General features: G+C 41.6%; 4 protein-coding genes across 5 annotated transcripts in view; 1 reads left to right on the forward strand and 3 right to left on the reverse strand.

The window, feature by feature from the left end:
• The window catches only part of srcin1a (SRC kinase signaling inhibitor 1a), a 160,135-nt gene extending 159,152 nt beyond the window's left edge, over positions 1-983 (reverse strand). For both annotated transcript variants that reach the window (XM_079564359.1, XM_079564358.1), the window contains exon 1: positions 548-983. In XM_079564359.1, the coding sequence (XP_079420485.1) occupies positions 548-569 (22 nt within the window). In that variant the 5' untranslated portion in view covers positions 570-983. The remainder of the gene's footprint in view (positions 1-547) is intronic.
• The window catches only part of ttyh3a (tweety family member 3a), a 268,746-nt gene that overhangs the window by 62,622 nt on the left and 183,138 nt on the right, over positions 1-22,986 (reverse strand). The gene's annotated exons all lie outside the window — the stretch shown is intronic.
• Positions 7,242-11,972, reverse strand: arf2a (ARF GTPase 2a). The gene is made up of 5 exons (XM_079563964.1): positions 11,904-11,972; positions 9,436-9,590; positions 9,250-9,360; positions 9,041-9,165; positions 7,242-8,957 (listed from the first exon to the last, which is right to left on the reverse strand). The coding sequence occupies exons 2-5, from the start codon at positions 9,578-9,580 to the stop codon at positions 8,799-8,801; spliced, it is 540 nt and encodes a 179-aa protein (XP_079420090.1). The 5' UTR covers positions 9,581-9,590; positions 11,904-11,972; the 3' UTR covers positions 7,242-8,798.
• Positions 13,546-18,337, forward strand: wnt9b (wingless-type MMTV integration site family, member 9B; the record flags this gene model as incomplete). The annotated part of the gene is made up of 4 exons (XM_079564805.1): positions 13,546-13,714; positions 14,083-14,336; positions 15,443-15,708; positions 17,876-18,337. The coding sequence occupies exons 1-4, from the start codon at positions 13,629-13,631 to the stop codon at positions 18,335-18,337; spliced, it is 1,068 nt and encodes a 355-aa protein (XP_079420931.1). The 5' UTR covers positions 13,546-13,628.

The raw sequence follows: 22,986 nt of genomic DNA on the forward strand, positions 1-22,986 counted from the left end.
TATCAAAATGATATGGAGATATTGGCACCAGGGATTTGAGCGTCTCCAAACGACCCACCCATTCAACCATTTACAGACCATCCCCCATTTAGTCAAAGCAGAGCTGCCAAGTTCTATCTATTGAACTGTCATGAAAACTAACAACATCTTTCTTGTGGTTATTTCACTCGTCACCTGGATTTCTACCACAATGTCTGCCTCACACTTTGGGCTCTGACAGGGAACAATCTCACGAGTCACCTCCCTCCGTGCTCACACCCACCAGCACCACCTGCTTCACTCACTGCTCCTGCTCCTCCCTGTATTGGTCCCACAACACCTCCAACAGCCCTGGCCTCTTCCGAACATATCACCTGCTTCTCTATCTCCCCCATTCCCATTAACTGCTCCTCAAGGGATGTCTCTCCACAAGCCCCCGGCCCAACCCCCATCTCTGCTTTAATAACACGCTGTGAGAGCAACACTGTCGGCTTGGTAGGAGAGCACAGAGCAGCACATAGCACTATAACCGGCTGGAGAAGTGTGGATTAAGAAAGGGTTGACATGCCTTGGGATGGTGCATTGCCCATGCTGCGACACGGACCGCTGCAGCTCAAAGTGATCGCGTTTCCTGTTTCCCCCTCCTCTCTTGTCCTTCCTCCTCCTCCCTGGCTTTGCCGCTCTTCACAAAGCTCGTAGGTCTGTCCGTTCTGGTGCCGGTCCCCGCACTCCTATTCGCTCCTCTCCTTCTCCGTCCTCCTTCCCTTTTGTCTTTCTCGCACTCCGGCTTTTCTCTGCGCTTCCGCTGGATCCTCCTTTTTGCGAGATGGCTGTGCTCCAGCAGCGGTGCTCCTGACAGCACTGCGCGTGTGTGACAGCGAGCACGTGTGTGAGTGTGAGTGCGTGTGCGGGGTGAGGTTGGGAAGGAGAGAGAGGGGTGTTCTCTTCAGCGATAGGTGCACAGGGATGCTGTGCATGCCGGTGCAGAGGTGCTCAGGAATCGAACGCTAAGAATAAGGCACAAATGCTGCCAATAATGAATTCACACTCACTCCATGCCTTCTCCTGTTTCTCTACTGTCTCTCTCTCTTAAAGACGTAGGAGCCATGCTGCATTGCTGCCGCCTAGGGCTCTCATCTCATGATATGGTAATAGCATGCAGTCGAGGGACATGGTCCGATGAGGGACTCAGAAGCTCAACTAACAGGGGGTGGGAGGAAAAGTGCTTGGAGCATCTACAGCACCAGGAATTGGGCGTTGGAGTGAGAAAAATGAAGGTCGGGGTTGTGAGTCTAGGGCGTATACAGAGGCAGGGTGAGCACCAGAAATGCCCCCTTGTGACAACAGTAGCTAATGATGAAGCTGTGTCAAGCCTTAGGCACTCTTGTAGTGGATTGGCATGGCAACCAGAGGCAGCAGCAGGTGAGAGTCAACAGCAGCATCAGTGAAGCATGTGGTTCAGCCTGCTGCTGGGTGTTGTTTGTGAGCATAAATTAAAGCTACTCATGTCACAGCAAATACTAAAGATGTTTCAAGCTGTGATTGGCCATGCCTACTATACTGTATGTGGACTTTGAGGAATATAAACAGTTTAGCATTTCCTCCTTCTACTCGCAAATCAGCCTGGTTTGTATCATAGACTGTACAAAAATAATAGAGCTTACCTTAATGTTTTGAGACTATCAGGGTACACTGGCTTCATCCAGTTGCACTTCTTCTGCAAAGTATTTCCCTAATTAATCCAGACACAAAATTAAATATTTGACATCGACAAAGTTGTATTTAGACAGCATAATTGGGACATGGAGCATAGAGCTTTCTTGAAAAGGTCAAAATGAACTACCTCTAATATAGGCTAATGGGGCTGATGAATTTTAGAAAAAGAGAGTAAAGGAAAAAGTGTGTGTTAGCAAATGCCAGAGGAAACGCAGATAAAAGAGCATACAGTGCTTCTTCAGCGATGAGAGATATGAATAATGCATTGTCAAGCTGCTTGGTGACTTACACACTGCACTGGACTGTCCATCACGTCCAGCTGGTCTTCAGGAAGAGGATGCATGGCTGTCAGAGGGGCACCTTCACTGTAAACGACACAGATTTATCCATAATATACAATGAAAATTGTGGAGTAATGCTCACACCATGTATCATCTTACACAATAACAGTTTGAGAACCATTGTGATAGTGGATTCAGCGGACCAATGTGGAGTTGTGTATTGATTTTATGTGTGCATTATTAAAAGCACAAAAGCAGTTATTGTGAGATAAGACCTGTCATGTTATATATCTCGCCACTATCTTAGCCATGCTATGATAAGGCCAATCTTTGCTTAGGTAACAGCTCTTGGTGTTGAAGCATGTGACACAAAAAGGACTATATAAAGAAACAAAATTGGGGCAGAAACTGATGCAATACTTGAGTAAAGGGGACATTTCTGCAGGGACAGTGCTAACATCACCAAACTGCGTGTGTGCGTCCATGATGGCAAAGAACTCGAGGGTATATTTGATGACTTAGGGCTTATGCTACGTATGCCTCATTGATTTCATCTATTGAGCCGACGTGAGGAGGCGCTCATTGCAGATTTGTGAATTGCCGGATAAGCATTTCTGCAGTTGCAAAGGCATCTTCTGTTCCACTGTCAGCTCCCAGACTGAACTGCTGGGCTGTATAATCAAAATAATGATTCGGCTCTCAATGAATTCATGGACTGAGGAGAAAAGTTTGATTTCCTATGTTTACAAAAGCCTAGTTTTGTCCTCAATGTCCTCTGTCCTCTCTCTCCCTCTTGGAGCGGCCTGAGCCCATCGACCCAGAAAGTCCTGTGATACAATAGATCCGCCTTCGCTTCAGTGGAAAATGGCCATCGGAGGTTATAGAGGGAGGAGGGCAGGGGGTGCAATGTCAATGAAAGTGTGGCTAGGACACAGGACAACCAGAGAAACAAAGTGCGAGGATCTCTTGTTGTTTACTTGTTTACGGGAAATCACAATCATATATTCTTTTAACTCCATCATGTGCTACAGTCACAGCGTACTAGCCTTGAACTTAAAATATTCTCTCTTTTGTAATGTTTACATCACATGCCCATTAGTCTCAGTTTTAAACAACACTGAGCTCTGTTCAGTGGTAGAGTTCTACTAATAAAAATAAATACTAAATTATAAATCATAAATACTATGCACGTATTATAGAGTTTGGGAAAAATCCACTGTTGCCATGGAGATCCGTCAAATTTGCAGCTGTTAGCATACATTTTCCATAGACTAATTAGCTTAAAACAGTATAAATAGTGAAGAAAATGCAGTGGAACATGAAATTTTTACTGTTTTAGGGTAAGAGATATTTTAAAAACATAACTTGTTTAATTTGGATGTGATTGTCTGCGTACCATTACACGTGTAGTAGAAAAAAGTTTGCAAAATGAAAGTGAACAATTAGCCTAGCATGTTGTTGCTAAAAATAAAAACACGTGTTGATGTTTTTATAAATGTAATTGCTATTACAGTCGCTAATCTTATATTGTAATATCTTAGAGCATGTTTCTACCATTTCTTTTACCTGTTTTGCGTGTGGACTTGGGATGCTGCAGTGATGACATGATTTTGTCTTGACTCAAAACGCGCAAACGCTGCTGAGACATACAGACAACCGACAGTCCCGAAAAAGGCATGAAGGCAAAGAGAAAAATGATCAATGGATAACAAATGCTTCTAAAAATCGCGGTGAGTTGGTATTAGCCATGGCATAAGCATACATTACAATATTTAGCTGCAGTATTGTGTGCTAGCAGCGTTAGGCTAACAGTGGCTAAAATCGGGCCAGAGTTGTTCTCCTGAATAAAATGTCCCTTTTTTATGTATTATTGTTGTTGTTGTTGTTGTTGTTGTTGTTGTTGTTGTTGTTTTTTCCCTGCCATAACGTTAAAGTCCCCAATGGTCAAGTGTTGAAAACTGACATGTGCAGTAACATTTTAAATACATCTGTCATTGCAACAGTAACAAATGAATGTGGAAGTTAGCTCCCCCAGGGTTTGATGATGACTCGAGCATGATTATTAGCCAAAGCAACTCAAGTTACTGTATATTTATTGATTTTGAGTTTTGTGCGCTACTCAGATCAACATAGCCTGTTGGTCAGTAGTTTTAAGTTGATTGACATTCCATTAATTTAGGGATAATAATGTATTTCTTTCGGGTTCGGGGAAAATCCACAGTTACCATGGAGATCCGCCATGTGTGCAGCTGTTAGCATACATTTTCCATAGACTAACATTAGCTTAAAAAAACAGTAGAAAAAGTGTAGAAAAAAGCCATGGAACAGCTCCGTTAGCTTCAGAGTTACTGCTGGTAAATACATCTAACTATCTGTGGCCTCCGGTGTTTTGACTTTTAAGATCTCCATTAGTTTATAATTGCTGCTAATCCCATGATGCTTAGCGATATGACATCACATTCCTGAACCAACTACCATCCTGTCCTAACTAGCCATATATTGTATCCGGAGATGGCAGTGTCATTTGAAAGTGTCTCGTGCTATGGGCATAGAAATATATGGGAGACAATAATAATCACGATGAACCTAAAATGGAAAGAAATAACATCCTACTTATTTGTACAACTTTTATCAACTTTTGAGCATTTTATATGAGCTCAGATGAAATTGTAAAGATGTGCCATATTGGGCATACAGGTTATAACTGTTTAACAAACATTTATCTGTGCTTTGGCACCCTTCAATATCAGCAGTGATCAGTAAACCAATGTCTCAGGGTTTCTTTTGCAGGACAGTGGGAAAGGCGGGTTCAGTGGGAGGTCAATGAAGGGTTAATGTGCTGTGAAAATAAAAGGTGTGATGCCTCACATCAAGGCGCAATTTTGCAAATCTACTGAGACCAGATTTCAAAGGTCAAGTGTAAGCTTAGAGGAGCGAGAGCGTGGAGCTACATACACTCTTTGAATTATGTCCAGGTGATATTCTGAGCATGAGCAGGACAAGACTGTGCCGAGAGTGCTGAGATTCTCAAACACCAAGATTTTAGAACTCTGAAGGTGTAACAGACTAACATAATAGGAATGCTGCATTGAACACATTCCAATCTAATTCAGAAATCATTCTAAACTGGGGAGCAAATCACGGGTACAAAATGCTTTACGAAATGGTGAAGAACAAAACAATAATTTGCCTATGTAGGTGGAAAAAATAATGCTAAATTAACCAGGATTTTACCACAAAACCAGATCAGTGCTGGGAATTCTGAACCTCTTTTCCAAACTACTCCCCAGTGTACTACCTCAAGACCCAAACTTTGTGAACTGCATTCAAACCAATGAATCAATGAAACCGATGGTAGATATTTCACACACAATCCACATTACCGTTTAAAATATTTCCATACTTTTCTCTCATTTATCATCATTGCCCACATGTAAATTTGTACTTGGTCCCATGTCCTCTTCTGTGTACTCTGCACATGGCTGCCTCTATAAATACATAAAGTGCTGTTTCCTAGGTAACTGCTCAGCGGAGAATAGGCCACCAGAAATCGAGATGGAGAGGAGCGATAAGTGGTCTGCCGGCACTTTGACAGTCACAAGCATGCCTTCACTGCCTCTACTGCCACCTCCACTGAGCCTCGACATCACATCACAGCTCCCAGGTCCAGAGGTAATGAGTTATATTCACTTCAATGTGGTTACTGTTTGTTTTTCTAACTTAAGGTGAGTTTGAAGTTTTTATATTTCCGTTTTGGCTTTAGTCGCAGGCGTATTTGTTTATATGGTTGGGACAATGCCCGTTTAACACAGATATATCAACAAAAACACACCCCGCTGGATTGTAGGCACCGGCTCATTTCCATCCGTTGTCCTACATTCGCACATATAAACACACTCTCACTCCGTCAGCAGCACCACAAATAAAGACGGACATTACTCAGCATCCGAGTTCTAACCAGATTTGGTATCCACAAGGTTTTTTGTTCACAAGGTGCTCATAAGGCGCACAATATTTGATTTGTTTTATGTGACAAAACGTTTTATGTGTAAAAATAAATGTAAATGTATTTGTGTTGGATCAGTTTGAATGAATTGATGCATGCTTTCGATTAAAGGGACTATACAGAGTTTAAACATGTTAAAATTTAAGTATTTTCCTCCCCCTACATGTTCCAGCAATGTCCTGAAGTGTAGAAGGGGCTCATACCTTTTCACCACAGCTGCCTCTAAAATCCTGCACTGTCACTTAAAAAGCTGTTAATTCGGGTCCGAAGTGCCGTCAGCTTAATATAGAACCTGCAGTTACGCCTAAGACCTGAGGTGGCAGTAGTGAGTATAAAAATGATCAACTTGCATCTAATCCCTTTAATGCAAAAATAGACTTTCTTCTCCACATTAATGCTAGTGAAAACTTGTCAAGTAAGTTACTCAGTCCAGGGTTTAGCTGGCAAAGATTTATTTGCTCAGATTGTTGCAAAGCTGGATCACAGGGATTGCAACAGTGACATTCCAGGTTAGTTAATAACAGACTCTGCTCTTAGAGGACAAAAAAACATCATGAAAGAGCATCATAGGGACACCAACGGTCCAAAAACACACTGAAGGCCCCGGCTAAAAAAAGGCCTTTTTTTTTAATTATCAGAGTGTCTCGAACTTTCAATTGCCCGTCTGAACACCTTGCTTCACCTCTAAAAGGGCTTTTCTGCTGTGTCCTCACTGGATAGTTTATATATTTGAACTAGAAGCTCTCACTCTCACAAGCCTCTTTTGTTAGTTGGGTTCAATAGTGTGTCTATCTAACCCAAAGACTGTACACCTGGTTTATATCTAATTTGTTGGCTATATACTGTGTTTTTGGTGTGTTCTCCTGAGTAACCTCCGTATAACTAATAATAGGCTGCTACAGTTGGATTAAATATAAGAAATATAGTGCAATAATCAGTTTGCGGCTTGTAACAATATAAAATGGCAAGTAACATTTGACTAGTGAGTGACCTGCAGTGATCCAATAGGTTAATGCTAAGCCCGGATTCTAGATAGTTGTACTGCTATTTTACATGTACCTTTACTGCCCTCATGTGGTTACAGCAGGATGTTACAAAACATTCTTTCACTGATGTGGTACAAACGAGTATGGTAAGCCGAGTTGGTGAGTATAGTCTTTATACTGTATATAAAATAAAGAATATAGCACTTAAAAGCCATTTAAACACAACACAAACAAATAAGCCACTATACAACAATCATCATTGATATTTATTTAAAATAGTGCATATTAAAATTTACAGGAGTCTTGAGAAAAGCATAAAGAAATGCATAACCCTCATATTTAGAAACCATCTTGGAAAGTTAAAGCATAACAGATGGACAATGTCATGGATATGTTAAATGTCAAGTAAAATACATTTACAGTTTTATACACACCACATATTTCTCTCAGTTCTGTGTGTAGCTTTTTTTTTATGAGGAATGCATATACACCTATGGAACACAATAATTTAAATAAAGAGAATAAAAACAGAAGGATTGCTTCTTTATGGTCGCTGTGGCAGATGCACCGTTTAGAACTGGTTCCTGTTTGGATTACTTTTTGATTTGGCCTAACACTACAATTACTTATGTTTCTCTGTTGTTTGCGAATCATTGTCTAGCTCTAACTAGTGTTTTACGAATAATTGTGCAAATTATGTTTTAAGGCCACAGTATGGGTAACCGCCTTTTTAAATGCATGATCAATAGTACTGACTCATACAGTGTGAACAAGTAAAACTAATCACAGCGCCAACAAACTGGTTTGTTAATATCCAGTAGGTGATTAAGGCGAGCCCAAAACAGCACGCTGCCGACAGAACCGACCTTTTCTGAAGCTACTTGGTCCCAAGAGCAGTAAGTTAAACGGCAGCACCCGCCACCATGAGCGCATGCACAAGTAGGTCACACATGCATCAAGAGTAAACTACAGAAAATCCCCCTCACAAAAGAAATATATGAACAACCTCAACATTTCTAATGTAAACCCACAACACAAAACCAAAAAACACACAATTAACCCTTTTCCACACACGATATGTAAACATGCACCCAAGCACTTATTGCCTATGAAAGTTTTGATCTGCTGTGGGTGTTGTTCAAGGTGCTTTGTTACACTTCAGATTTCCTGCTTTTCAATGAATGACTAATGTAATCTACCAAAGCTTTTAAAGGATGTCAAAATGTTGGAAGATAATTGCCAAAAACAAACCAAGCCTTGTGGGATGGCAACAAGGCCGACAGATCTTTGGGGGTGGCCATTGACCAGCGCAGTTGGTTTTTCTGGCACCGGCTTGAACAGATTATGTTGATTTATGCTTTGGTAAAGGCACAGCAGGGATGCTCCCACTCAAATGCATATGCACACAGTCATCCTTTAGATATTACTCATCCAACATACTTTGTACAGTACGCAGGTGCGAGACTGCACTGGCCAAAAGTCCAACTCAGGAAAAAAAATAAAGGGGGGAAACTTAAGATGTCCAGTCACTCCGTGTAGACAGAGGTATGAGCAGGGCTGGGTTCCGTTTGATTGTTTTGTACCAGTATGATTCCTGGCTTACCTGTACCTAAATGGTCAAATTTTCAGTACCTATTATTCCTTGTCTAATCATTTAACAGAGTGCACTTGCTCTTAATTTTCAGAAAAGACTATTTCCTGTTGGTGTTATCATTCAGTCTACTCTTGGTATCAAAATATGTAATATCTGTACCAGTTGTGTGTACCAACAATACAATGTAATACCACAGAGTTATCGTTTAACGGTACCCAGCCCTAGATATGGAGGTATTAGATCTTCTTCAGTTCACCCGAGAGCCACTCGAGCCCCTCATACAGCCCGTCTCCGTTGGTGGCACACGTGGCCTGCATGTACCAGTTACGATTGCGCATCATGTGCAGGGCCAGTTTATCTGTGATCTCTGCAGCGTTCATCGCATTGGGCAGGTCCTGTAAGTACATGGAAATAAATGATTGCATAACAGATTCAGGGTAATGCCAAATTAATTGAAAGTGTGGAGCGCTGCCATTACTTGTTTGTTTGCAAATACAAGAAGCACCGCATCCCTGAGCTCATCCTCGCTCAACATACGGTTTAGCTCATCTTTTGCTTCAGAAATGCGCTCCCTGTCATTACTGTCAATCACAAAGATGAGGCCTGAAAGCAGAAAAGTGAGAAGGAAGATATAAAAATGCAAAGAGATTTTGATTAGACATTGATCAGCCAACTTCAAATACAAACCTTGTGTGTTTTGGAAGTAATGTCTCCACAGCGGTCGGATTTTGTCTTGGCCACCCACGTCCCAAACGGTAAAACTAATGTTCTTGTATTCAACAGTTTCCACATTGAAGCCTACGAAACGACACACAAAACACAATGGAATAAGCAGTCTTTGTTGTGAATTTCCTCGCCAACAATGTCACGTACCAATTGTTGGGATTGTGGTAACAACTTCTCCCAATTTCAGTTTATACAAAATGGTCGTCTTTCCAGCAGCATCCAGTCCAACCATCAGTATTCTCATCTCCTTCTTGCCAAAGAGATTTCTGAATAAAGATGCAAACGCACCCATTTTGTGTTGTCTGAAAAAGGAAAAGTGCATTTGTTTAGCAAAATGATACAGATACAAATGTGGATCAAATTAATAAAGTAATTAGCAGGTTTTTTTGTTGTTTTTTATCGCAATCAATTCATATATACTGTGGCTTCTTGCTGTATGGATAATGTGTTGCGACAACAACATTTTAGTGAAATTTAAAGAATTTTTACAGCTGTAGACTGACAAGATAACATGTTTTGGCCTGTCTGTGGAGGGGGGGGCCTGCTGTAAAATAGTTAATAGGAACTTCTAGGCGAAATGATCACAACGAGTTTAGAAATACGTCCTATCCAAAGAGCTTTTAGGTTGTGTGACTGCAACAATGTGAAACATGCAGCAGAACGAGACCCTCAATTATTAGACTTTGAACGTCTTCAGAAACCACTCTAACAAGTTATTTGTCGAAAACATACAAAGGCAAAACTAAATATCAATCAGTGTTAATGTCGTCGACTAAAATATTTAGTCAAAGTAATATTTTTGTCGAGTAACATTGGACTAAAACTAAATTAAAAGTTGTTTATGAGACTAAAACTATGACTAAAATGTCCAGATACTTTTGTCGACTAAAATAAGAGACAAACTTCCAATGACAGTTTAAAAGAGCCTCATTACCTTTACAGTCTGTGCCAAAGGAACAGCTCTGAGTACACTGATTAAATATCATTATAATAAATAGTATAAATGCAAAGTTGACTAAATTCATCTTAAATGTAAAAAATGTAAATTTATATGTTATTTCAGTCGACTAAAACTAGACTAAAATTGAAGATATCAATTGCAACACCACCCATGTAGTGTATCGCCTTGAATCCCCCTGTGGGTGCTTCACTGGGCCTCACCAAAAGGAGGCTAAGGGATAGAGTGGCTGAACACAGATATGCCATTCGCTCTCAAAACCTAAATTATCCTATGGCCAGACATTATATGGATGTCGATTACAGCCATGACTACATCCTAAAAGGTGTCAGGAATTGAGGTTATCACCTTAAATGCCAGGGGTGGCGATAAAATCTTGCGCCTAAGGCAAAGAGAATCATATTGGATCCATGCTCTTAATGCTACAGAATACCCTGGTCTGAATGAGGATCTGGACCTCTCTTGTTTTTTGTAATTTTGTCGTTTATGTTTTGTCTTGTTGCCACTATATTGTGAAGATGGAATGTGTCCAAAAGGACTATGACAGCACGTGTCTCAATGTCCTGGCTACACACCTGTAGTCAGACACTACAAATTGGTTGACTCTTTGTCTCCACACACACCCTGACGAAGGCGCAAGCCGACACGCGTTGGTGTGCTTTTTAATGTTTCTGGCCCATGAATAAAGCCTTTTCTTTTCGAGTGCCTGGACCTGATTTTTCTCTGCACATACCATTGCCTCCTTCCATGAGCACCATTTTTTGCTGGATACCAGAAGCTCCCTGTTCTAATTTCTGTTAAAATTGAATATAATTATTTGACTAAATCTCGACTAAAATGAAATTACATTTTCGTCACTAAAACTAAATTAAAATATACCAACACTGATATCAATATGTTCACACAGACGGTTTAAGAAAAAAACATTTAAATGTAAAAATAGAAGTCTCTTGTCTGACCAGATGAAGTCCTCCAACAGCATCTTTGAACCAGGAAGTGAGGTTTACCTGTCTGCGCTAGACCAGTCAGGCAGGTTCAGACTACAATGACTATATGTCAACTAATTCATCGACCATTTACACTTCGTTTAATCTGCTACAATCTACAGAACCATGTGCGTAAATCACACAAAGAATCGTAATTATCAAAACAAGAACTCAATTGGAAATACATCCAGGGGACTCCATTATTCATTGTAATCCAAGCTGACGTCTTAATTTTGCAAAAGGGTAAAGTTGTAAGGAACAACAGCCTCAACAAAGCACCACTCCATTGATAAAAAGCAACTAAATACCGCAGGCACCACGCCTTTATGAGCCATGATGCTAATATAAGGAGACATTAGAAACACAGCAACTTCACGAGTACAGCCGATTATGGCACGTTCATAAGACAGCCCATGCTATAAAGGTATAAGGTTGTGTTGTAAAAATGACGGCGCGTGACGACAGAAAGGCTCAGGTGTAAACGAGAAATAGGCTAAATAAGTTACAGCTACACGAACCAACTTACAGTGACAGCTCTTCCTCAACTCAAACTTTCAGCTATTTCTCGATATATGCACGTGTTGAAGGGGCGCTCTCTTCGTGAAATGTGGGATATTACAACAACCTGTGATGTAAACTAATGTAGTATTGTCTTAAAAGATCTTTTATACCTTAGATTACAGTAGCCGTATCCAGTGCCAGGTTCTCGATCGACAACAAAATGTCGCTGTGTTTCCGGTGAAGACCGTGAAGACGTGTCTCTTATTCGTGCATGTGAGAAGGTTTAACTCTGGGAACCCGAGGCGTTACTGCCCCCTAGTGGTAAGCAGAGGGAGTGTCAGGCTGCTTAACGAAAACGCTGGCAGTAGGCCACATTCAAATGTCTATTGTTGCAAGTAGACATGCCCCTTTCCCCCAAAACCTTGAGCATATCATTTTAACCTCTTACCTCCCACATTAACGAAGTGCCTCTAGTCTGGAAGTACCCAAATCTAAAAGCTTCTGGACTGGAGAGCAATAGCATAATGCCTCATTTGAAAGCTAAGGTCTACAAAACTGTGTACCTTTTTTGTCACCTCTTTGTGGCTTTTTTGTCATTTTTGTTGTTGCTTTTTGTCGAGGTTTTGACAGATTTTTGTCGCTCTTTAGTCACTTATGTTGTATTATTGTTGCTTTTCTGGCACATTTTTGTTGCTCCTTTGTCGCATTTTTGTGACTTTTGTTGCTGTTTCACCTTGTTTTTGTCGTCGCTTTTTTGTCACGTTTTCATCCTCGTTTCGTTGCTATTTTGATGCTTTTTTGAAAGAAGGTTTGGGTAAAGCCAAACTGGATAAAAATGTGCTTGGTTCAGGTGGGGGTTGAGAGGCTTGAAATTTAAGGCAATTGGTACAAAGGTTGGCTCCCTGTGTCTGGTCCTTCTAAGTAAGTAAGTAAGTCCTTGATTTGTCATTGTACAACTGTACAACGGAATTGTGTTCAGATGTAAGTCCTGAGCGATTGTGGGCCAACCTGACCAGCATGTTTTGGATGTCAGGGAACCCGGAGTACTGCCTTCAGCGCTCCCCTGCAACGGCGCACCGCCTCCCGGGTTTGTCCCTTTTCATTCTCCAGTGAATGTCCTTTACCCAGAACACTAGAAGGCTTTTGTGGCTTAGCTGTGAGTCTTGCCCGGATACCTCCTCGTTGCGCCTCTTGTGACGCCTCCACTGTGCTGCAGGTGTGGGGGCTCTCAGTGCCTCTTCAGTTTCAGAAAAACAAATGTGTAGGTCTCAAATGTGTGTTTGTTTACCTTTTTTTATATATACATAAAAAAAGCTGCTTTCTTCATTATCATTATGACTCTGCAACAAAAAGAAAAAAATCCGCCAAACCCCACAAAAAATGGCAAAGATGTACTAAAGCATCCAGTGAAACAATGTGGAACACAGAAACCACAAATGCAGTTTGCAGAAAAATGCTAAATAAACGCAGCTGCACCAAGCGAGAGGGAGGTTCTAGCCTATGTAGACATCAATAGGTGGGAAATGGACAGGCTAAAAAAAGGGCATGCAGTTGAGCCACACATGCCAAAATAAATCTTTACCACACACTTTTAAATCATGTACCTTGGAAAAGGAATGGAAACAACAGGCACGGTGAGCACGGTGCACCTGGGTGGTGTCAGTGGGAGGTGGCATCCAGTAACTTTACTGAGCCTCAATCCAATGAGGATGCTGCAAGAAGATGCACGTATCACCCCCACGCCCCAGAGCGCGCACTGCCTTAGCGGACCCCGGGGCCCGGCGCTGCGGATTCAAAGTCTGTGTGGAGCCCCGTAAAGAGGTGCTCCGAGCAGGCTGCCAAGACTTTCTCTGATCAAGAAACAGCGAGATGAAGAGCATCGCCAACCCGGCACCATGGGCTCCAGGCTTCCGCGGACCGCCTGCCTACTGCGACTCACTGCGCTGTGCATCCTCCTCTCGCACACCGCAGCTTACTTTGGGTCAGAAAGTTTTCCATTGATCTTTTCACATACGCCTATTTGTTTGTTTATTTTGAACTACGGCAGGTGCATCTTATCATTTGCAACTCCTAAACAAATTACGCACGAGAATTACGCGTAGGAAGGACGAATGTTTATTTTTGTTTCTGATGTTTTGCAAGTCTTTTGGCTATAGTTTTGGAGATAATATAACAGATAGCCTACTTTATCCAGTGCCAAATAGCCCACTGAAATGGAAATAGGATTTTAAAATTGATTTAGATTTGCGCCAAATTGGCTTAATAGTCTAATGTGTTTTCCTTTAAAATTACATCCTACAATACTGCATTAAACAGCTTTTTTTGTCGCTGTAAAATGTTCACTGATAGGCTGACAGGACGAGAGCCATTGGTGTTTCTTCCCGGGCCCACTTCCAATGACGCTCCTAATGGTAAGGCTCACCTGAAGCAGTGCGAGCAGATGACCCTGACCCGCCGGCAGAAGCGGATGTGCCGCAGGGAGCCGGGTTTGGCCGAGACGCTGCGTGAGTCCGTGCGCCTCAGCCTCCTGGAGTGCCGCTACCAGTTCAGGAACGAGCGCTGGAACTGCAGCCTGGATGGCCGTGGGAGCTTACTCAAAAGAGGTACGTTTGTGGAGGATTGTGATTTTGATGGAGGAAAAAAAGTTGCTTAATTTCAACCTATTCAGTTTAGCTTAGTATGGCTTCATGCTTGCCAAAGGTAAAGTTGTAGAAATGTATATAGATTTTGTCATTGAGGGCTTCTAGAAATGTTTAATATATGTTTCTCTTGTACAAACGTTTTGATAAAATTGCATGGTTTCAACAACTTTTTTCCAACTTCAAGTTTATTGGATTATAATGTCAAATAGATCTGTGCTGCGCGGTGACAGTGCTCTCCAGCTGCAGCGCGCTGGCTCTTTGAAGCTTATACATATGGATATGAGTGTGTGTGGGAGAGCATGCACAGGTCAGCGGAGCTAATGAGGGAGTAGGGAGCCAAGAGTTGTGATGTGGCCAAGTGCACTGTGGTTATTTTTATCTGAGGAAAGCGCCCATTCCCAGAGGAAAAGGGTGGCGTGATTATCCACTTTCATCTGGGAAAGCCTTCCTAGTCAAAATAATAATTAATTGGTTCAAAATACATGTCTGTGGGGCAAACAAATAACAGTGAGTAACCAGAATGACATGGAATCCTGACATAACAGGCTGTGGTAGTAAACCATAATAACTTGTAAACATTGTGAAAAACATTGTGACGTCATTTGGAATTTATATTGTATATATTGTGTGTTTTGTGCTTTCTATTGCACAATTACTTGAGCAGGGTATCAATGCCCTATATTGACATATTTAGTTTTTCTAGCAGATTTGTGAAAAAGACATTTGTGCACTGTGCATCTAATCATAAAGCCATATTAAGCTTCATGATTACTGTAGATAAACAGCTTATAAAAACATATCTGTGAAGAACTGGGATGTTATAAATGCATAAGAAATTAGATAAGAGGAGTTTGGATAAGAACTAACCATTTAAAATGTATGCATTCAGCTTGTCTTGTAATCAAAAATCTTGTATAGTGCCTTAAAGAAAGCAAGCAAAATAGCCTTTACATTACCAAGGACTCCTCTCTTCAAGTTGGTCGAATACTTCTTACTTCTCCTCGAAAGTTTGTACACTGACCTCTGAACTAAATCGTTGTGTTTTATATCTCCTCTGTCCCTTCCAGCATTCAAGGAGACAGCGTTTCTCCTGGCCGTGTCTTCTGCAGCCCTCACCCATGCCCTGGCCAAAGCCTGCAGCTCGGGACGCATGGAGAGGTGCACGTGCGACGACTCCCCCGGCATCCAGCACCGCGAGGCCTGGCAGTGGGGCATCTGTGGGGACAACCTCAAGTACAGCGCCAAGTTTATCAAGAAGTTCCTGGGCCAGAAACGAGTCAGCAAGGACCTACGGGCGCAAATCGACGCCCACAATATAAACGTCGGAATTCGGGTGAGTGTAAACAAATTAAACAAATATATGACTTCAAGTGTTGTTTAGCAGATTATTACATGTCACCTTATTATGGAGCGCTCTGCTGCCCCTGAGGCGAGAAAGACTCCGAGTCCAAAGCTACACTTTGTACAATTAGTTGGGATGCACCTTACATGACAATTATACGTCTGATAGAAAGAGCTGTAGTGCTATGTAATGCCAGCCAAATAAGTGCCCCTTTCGTTTTGGGTTCAGTGGGTGAGGCAGGTACGGAGAGTTTGGGGGAGACAAGACGACTGGCGGATCGCTGGAGCCAGGTGTTTCTCAGACATGATAAAGCTTGCTGTGCGGGCTTACAGGAAAATTAAAGGTCTCCCGTCGGAGGGAACGATTATATCCCGGGCCTCTTCTTAATATACGAGCAAGCATTTTTTTCCACTTACCTCTTCATAAATCCTACTAATGTTCGTAAACCGCCAGTGTGTACAAGTGGATATGCCCAAGGGGTTACGATGTCTACAAGGGCTCCAATGAGAATGAGTTAGAGCTAGTAACAGGAAGGACCATCTATCTTATCTCATCTAAGTTTAATGTTTTCGCCACTTTACGCTAATGTGGCCCAAAAAAAACAGAAGCTGTGTTAACCAAAACACAGAGTGGCCGATGCACCCTCATTTCTCACCAAAGCCCCAAGGGGACCCATACCTGTAAAAGAAGAAACTATGCAATACCTTTCAACACGAGGCTCCTACCCTTGGGTTAACCTCAGCTTCAGACTAACCTCTCTCACCCCAATTTATCTTCCAATTGACTGATCACTAGCCACGGTAACTACGACTCGGGGTGCACCATCGACACACAGCAGGTTTTTGCACACTTTTATTGTTTTGTTTTGGGCTATTTATGCAAAAATGTAAAAAAAAAACTTCCGCAGTATTTTGTGTCCTCTTGATGTTGCGTCACCTAATATTGCGATACCGCTAATACGGCAGCCAAGCCAACTGCTACTTTTCTTTTTGGCACTTTAAGACAAGAAATTCTTATCAATGTTTTCCATGAGCGGGCATGTAAGAGGGAGAGAGGGAGGGTGGAGAGATTCCTCAGTCTGCGCCTCAGTTTGTCGCCTGTGCCTCGGGCTGCGGAGAAGTTAGACGCGGAGCAGACAGAGCTAGTTCGAACACATTGGGAGCCCTATAAGAATCCGGGGGGAGCTGTCCAAAATGAGCAATGTACACTTAATGAAATACAACCACCCCCCTCTCGTCTAGAATCCGTAGTGTCAGAAAATCTTTTGACTGAGGAAGAGCTACAGGCGAAGTATAAGTGCAAACCCTCCCTGAAGGAAACCTGCTCACTCCAGTTCAGATAGACCTCCCAGATAAGAGGCCAAGCAATGAATCAAACGGGGAAGAAGCTGACATCTTTTCACCTTTTTCCCAACCCTTATCTTGGTGGTTAATAGGAAAATTTCACTTGTTAAGTTGTGTTTAAGTTCCTGGTTAGCAACATGTTAGGTGCAGTAGGTGACCAAAGAGAAACGTCTTCAGTCATGAGTTTCATCCTTCGGTGCATCTTTTATCACAGTGATCTCCAGCCAAAAGCTCAGAACCGTATTTTCCGGACTATAAGTTTCTCCGGAGTATAGGTCGCACCAGATGCATAATGAAGAAGAAAAAAACATATATAAGTCGCTCCGGAGTACGAGTCGCACCAGCCTTGACAGCTACCTGGGCATGGAGGTGTAACTGCACCGTTGACAAGCCTCTCCCGGCAGCATGTTGTTCAAGCACCCATTTGTGAACTCGTTCCTCTGGCTGTGGCCATCTAGCTTTTAGCCCACGATTAGCTTTTTATGTTTTCTTCATTGCAGTAGGAGTAACCTCTGCTTGTTGCCAGTCCCTCACAAGTTTCTTGCTCACTCCAAACTTTCTTTCTGCTACTTGATTACCGTTTTTAAAATTTTCAGGTGTACAGGAGTAGCAGATACTGATACACAAGCCTAGAGCGCCCTCTAGCGGCTGTCAGTGTGAAAATAACAAAAGTGAAATTGTATATTTTTATATATAAGTCGCACCTGAGTATAAGTCGCACCCCCAGCCGAGTATTCCTAGTTGGAGACCGTTGTTCTACTAATTTTTACCAAATATTTACTGAGGTATTGTATTTAATCTTCTTCCTCTCTCAGGCGGTGAAGAGCGGGCTGAAAACAACTTGCAAGTGTCACGGCGTGTCCGGGTCCTGCGCCGTACGGACTTGTTGGAAGCAGCTTTCGCCCTTCCACGACACAGGACGCCTCCTCAAGTACAAATATGACAATTCAGTGAGGGTGCTGAGCGTCACCAACGCCGCCACGGGCGAAACCGAACTTGCCGGACCACGGAGGCACGGACAAAATCTCCGCACTACCGATCTGGTGTACCTGGAGGACTCACCGAGCTTTTGCAAAGCGACGCGGTACTCCGGCGGGACAGGAGGGAGGACTTGTTCGAAAGACACCACTTGCCAGAGTCTGTGCTGTGGACGCGGGTACAACACGGCGATGCGGCTCACCAGTCTGTCGTGCCATTGTCAGGTGCGCTGGTGCTGCCACGTGGAATGCCAGACGTGCGTCAGAGAGGAAGAAGTGTACACCTGCAAAAATGTGTAACAGAAAAGTTATATAATGGAGAACGCTATTAACTTTGTGAAGATCTGGGAGAATATCGTGGATTGAAAATGACTAATTTTGCCACAAAAACATGCCACAAAGACTAAACTTGCTTGTCTCTATGCACTGAAATTCATGTCTTCCTAAACAGAGGAATATTGTCTCTTATCTGGATCAGGTTTTCTGGACTGAACTGGAGGCTGATAATCTACAAGCCTGATTCAAAATAGTTGGGACACTCTGTGAAGTGTATTCAAAGACACCATACAGTGATGTTTTTGACTATTTAACTTCTTAACCCACACCTGAACAGAGCACATGTTCTCCAGCATAACCCAATTCTAAAATCTTCTAGGAAAAAAAGCGTTGAAATAGCAACAAAAACGAGGATGAAAACGCAATAAAAAAGCGGAAAAACACGACTGAAGAGTGATGATACAGCAACATAAAAAAAAAACACAAAAGAGTGACAAAACGTGACGGAAACATGATGAAAACGCATCAAAAAAGCCACAAAAATATGATGAAAAACTGATGAAGACAAGACAAAAAAGGAATAAAAAACACGACACGGAAACTACAAAAACACAACAAAAAAAGAGTTACAATCAGTTTTGCAGGGAAATGTGCTCGGTTAGGGTGGGGGTCAAGAGGTTAATGTGACATTCAGCCCCTTTTCAATTTAAAGCAGCAACATACTGAGAAAAAAGATTGAAGAAGGATAAAAACAAAGTAGCCACTGATGAGAAACAGCTTGAGCATGACATTACCAGGGCAAACACTTTACATAGGCAAAGTCTGGAGTTTGGAATGACTGTCAATTTGCAAGATCCATGTACAAGATTTTATTTTTGCTTTTTCTTGTGTCGGATCATGTCCCCCCGCCACCAAATTCAACCAATTCATATGTAGATATTATTTATAATGTCCTTTTTTGTGTTCTTATTGACAATACACATAGCATCCCAGCATGTTTGAATCAGGGTGGTATATCGGAGCGCTTGCAGAGACTATCCCACTTGACTTATTTATTGGAAAAGTTGCTGTCTGACCTACTGCTGTTTTATATATTGCTTAAATCCTGTTATGCCTCTGAGGTGAAAATGCCTTTCGTGGAATCCTGCCTGTCTTCTTTACTGCTGTGTAACGATTGATAAAAGCACTTGAGTTGCTCTTGTAGGTAGAATTTAAAAATACTATGTTTATATATGCCACTGGAACAGGGAGGTTTGGCGTATCCCACAAATACATTGTAACTTAACGCATGATCAGGATTGTTTTGTAAAGAAATACGCCGGGCTTCAGTTGATGTTATGGAAATGTCCATGTAAATCAATGCATTTAAGCCTAATGTGCCCCGAACAAAACAGGGACGCGCCGAAGCGATCGAACCTGTAAACTAACTTTGAGCAACAATGCCGTACGGACAATGGAGTTATTAGTTCATACTGGAATTCGAGGCCTCTATTCAAGCCGTCGTTGCTACTCTTTCAAGTTCTGTGGCATAAAAGGCTTTCATGGCTCAATGAGGGGTTTGTCATTGTGAATGGATTTGTTTATCCAGCAAATCCAAACACCGACGACTCTTCTCAACACATGCAAAACCACTTAATCCATCAAAGTTTATGTTACTGTATAAAATGTGTCTTTCTCTACCTCAGTTCATCTTTTTTCGCAAATACCAAAGACCTTCTGATCTTTTTGCTGTAGATACGTGTGTTTTGTATATGCTACATTTTGTACAGTGTTTCTGTTAATATCCTGGAAATGTATTGACGCATTTCATGACCTTGCATAGAGTACTTATTTAAAACTGGTAATATGAAATAAATGGAACTACATTTTTATATCACCGTTTTATTGATTATTTGAATGAATAATGTCTACAGTGTGGCGTTCATCGTCATCGTTTTAATGAGAAATCCCCACAATTGTTTAACCTAATAATAAAACTTTTCCTCTATAATTAACACTAATTCTGAATACAGGTTACATGTTCAAAGTCACAACAGCAGCACAACTGGCATTAAACACATAATAAACAAAGATGACGGTGATAACAAACGAGGTCCTGATGCTCAGCTAGACACAGGCAAAGCTGTTTTTTGCAAAGTGTTATCAACATAAAAAAAATCGGGAGTATGTGGCTTGGATTTCAACCTGATTTATGTCTACATGGAGCCAAATCCTTAAGACACAGGATAAATAGCCATAAATGCCCATAATTAAATAAAACCCTTTCAAATATATGAACTACTGAGTGAAATTTTGCGGCATGTGGCTTTTAATTTGAGCTATGAGTCATATCTGAGAAATATCTGAATAGAAAATTAAACAAATATTCAATATTTAAGTGCATTTGCTCCACAAATGCACTGCAAAAAGTAATTAACTAGATTAGTTTAATGCCTCAGTTTGAGCATAACAATCCAAATGTGAGCTGTTTCGTCTTCATGTCAGGTAATTTTCTTTGTCAATGGGGTAAGAAAATTGCTCTTATCCCATTGGCAGTTTTACTTTCTTACTTCAAGCAAGATGACCTTTGAACTTGTCTGAAATATCATCAAACTAGTAAAGTAATCTTGGTCAGATAAGGAAAAAAAGTCTTGATGAGTGAAAACCACCTCAGTTGAAGTCATTTGAGCAAATTGCTTGATATTTTTTGTAGTGTATGCTTTACTAAGGGTTCAGGGTTTCTGCAGGGCATTAAAAAGCACTGAAAGTCATTTAAGTGAACTGGACTTAAGATTAAGACCTCATTAAAAAGCATTCAGTTTGATTCAAGCTGGCATTGAATAAAATAAATAATTGGTTTGGGGAAATGATGATATTGTAAATAATAATGTACTTTTACTGCACGTTGATCAAAATCACAAAAAAGTATGTCCCAAAACGCATTCAGCTGCAGTTTTGACAGAATCTGTTCACATTTATTTTCTCAAAAGTTTCCTGTTGCGTCTAATTTGCTTTTGAATATTGACATTTTTTTAATTTGTGGCATTAAAATATAGTATCGGGGCATTACAAAGCATTAAATTTGATCTCAAGGTGCAGACAGAGAAGATGTTCAACCTTGTGGTATAGACTGAGGCTTGTGTAGCCCCAATAATCACAGTGATATCAATAGCTACAGGATGACAGTTAATTAAAGGCATATACCACAGGATTATTAAATGCCCACCACTTTGATACTGTAGGCTTTTCATGATAGCTTTTGAATCTAAAATTGTGATTCGAAACCCGAGCAGCAGGCCACTTTCTCTCTCCAATATAACAATGAGTGGTGCATGGAGTTCATTACCATCCACCTGCCCCCAAACAGCAGACCCCGCAGAAACCACTTCCCCGCGATACTGCCACGCCTTTCCTTTAATCTAAAATCATTGTGGTCTCGCTGCCTGTGTCGCCCACAACCGCCCGCCCAGGCACGGCATCAGGTGAGGCGAGGCGGGGGCAGGTGAGGGGGCGCGTGTGTGGGCAGGTGTTGCGCCTCTAGCCGAACGCTCCGTGTATGGGCTACGATGACAACGATAATGAAGCGGATGACAAAGGCGATGATTCAAAAAAGAAAATGGGAGGCGGGTTGAAGAGCAGCGGTTGACCTCGGTTTGACAACTCTGTGGAGGAAACGTGTAGCGGCGCGGCTTCGTAATAAAAAGCAATTTCGGAGTGATTAAACTTGAATCACGGCGTAATAACTAATAAGCGCCGCGGCAACACAGAGACCCATTGTGCAATATATTTACTGTGCGTTCTCCGGGCTCTTTGATGCTCCACTCAAATTGCTATCATTTTGCGTTATTCTCCATTATTAGAAACATTACCTTTAAATAGAGGGGAATTAGGAGACATCTTGGAAATTACTGGTTCCTTTCATGGCCTAAGAGCATATCTTACAAGGGCAGAGCGTGCTGTATTGTTGGAGTGATTGATGTTCGCTGTGTCTCGGAGGCAAATGATGTATGTAAGAATCTTTTAACCTGCACATCGGCCTATGTTGCAACCCTCCGACTCACTGTCGATAACTGCTTACTCAATGGCAGAAAAAAAATTCAAACGGGGGCGACATGATTGTAAAGTTTGCCTGTGTGTGCATCGGAGCAGCACAATTGATCCTGAATGTCATTAGTAAGTAATTTCCATAATAGACAATAGAGTAACTCAAAATACAGCATTCTTTATAGTAGAAGTACACTACAAGAGTACTTACATTTAGTAAAAGTTGAATGCTATATTTCACACAACATATTAACCTCTTAATCCCCATCTGAACCGAGCACATAAAAGCTTAAAGGGACTATACAGAGTTTAAAAATGTTAAAATTATGTGTTTTCTCCCCCTACTTGTTCCAGCAATGTTCTATAATGTGTAGAATGAGCACAGACCTGTTCATCACAACTGCCTCTAAAATCCTGCACTGTCACTCAGAAAGTTGTTGCACAAGCTCAATATAGCAGGTGCAGTTATGACCTGACGTGGCAGTAGTGAGTATAAAATGGCCAACTTGCATCTAGCCCCTTTAAAAAAAAAAAACAACAACCTCAAAATAGCGATGAAAACGAGGATGAAAAGGCAACAAAAATGTGACAAAAAAGAAACAAAAACGAGACAGAAAGCAATGGAAAAAGCCATAAAAAAGTGACACAAA

Source organism: Gobius niger (genome assembly GCF_951799975.1).
Source record: "Gobius niger genome assembly, chromosome: 10".
In the NCBI taxonomy this organism is placed as follows: domain Eukaryota; kingdom Metazoa; phylum Chordata; class Actinopteri; order Gobiiformes; family Gobiidae; genus Gobius; species Gobius niger.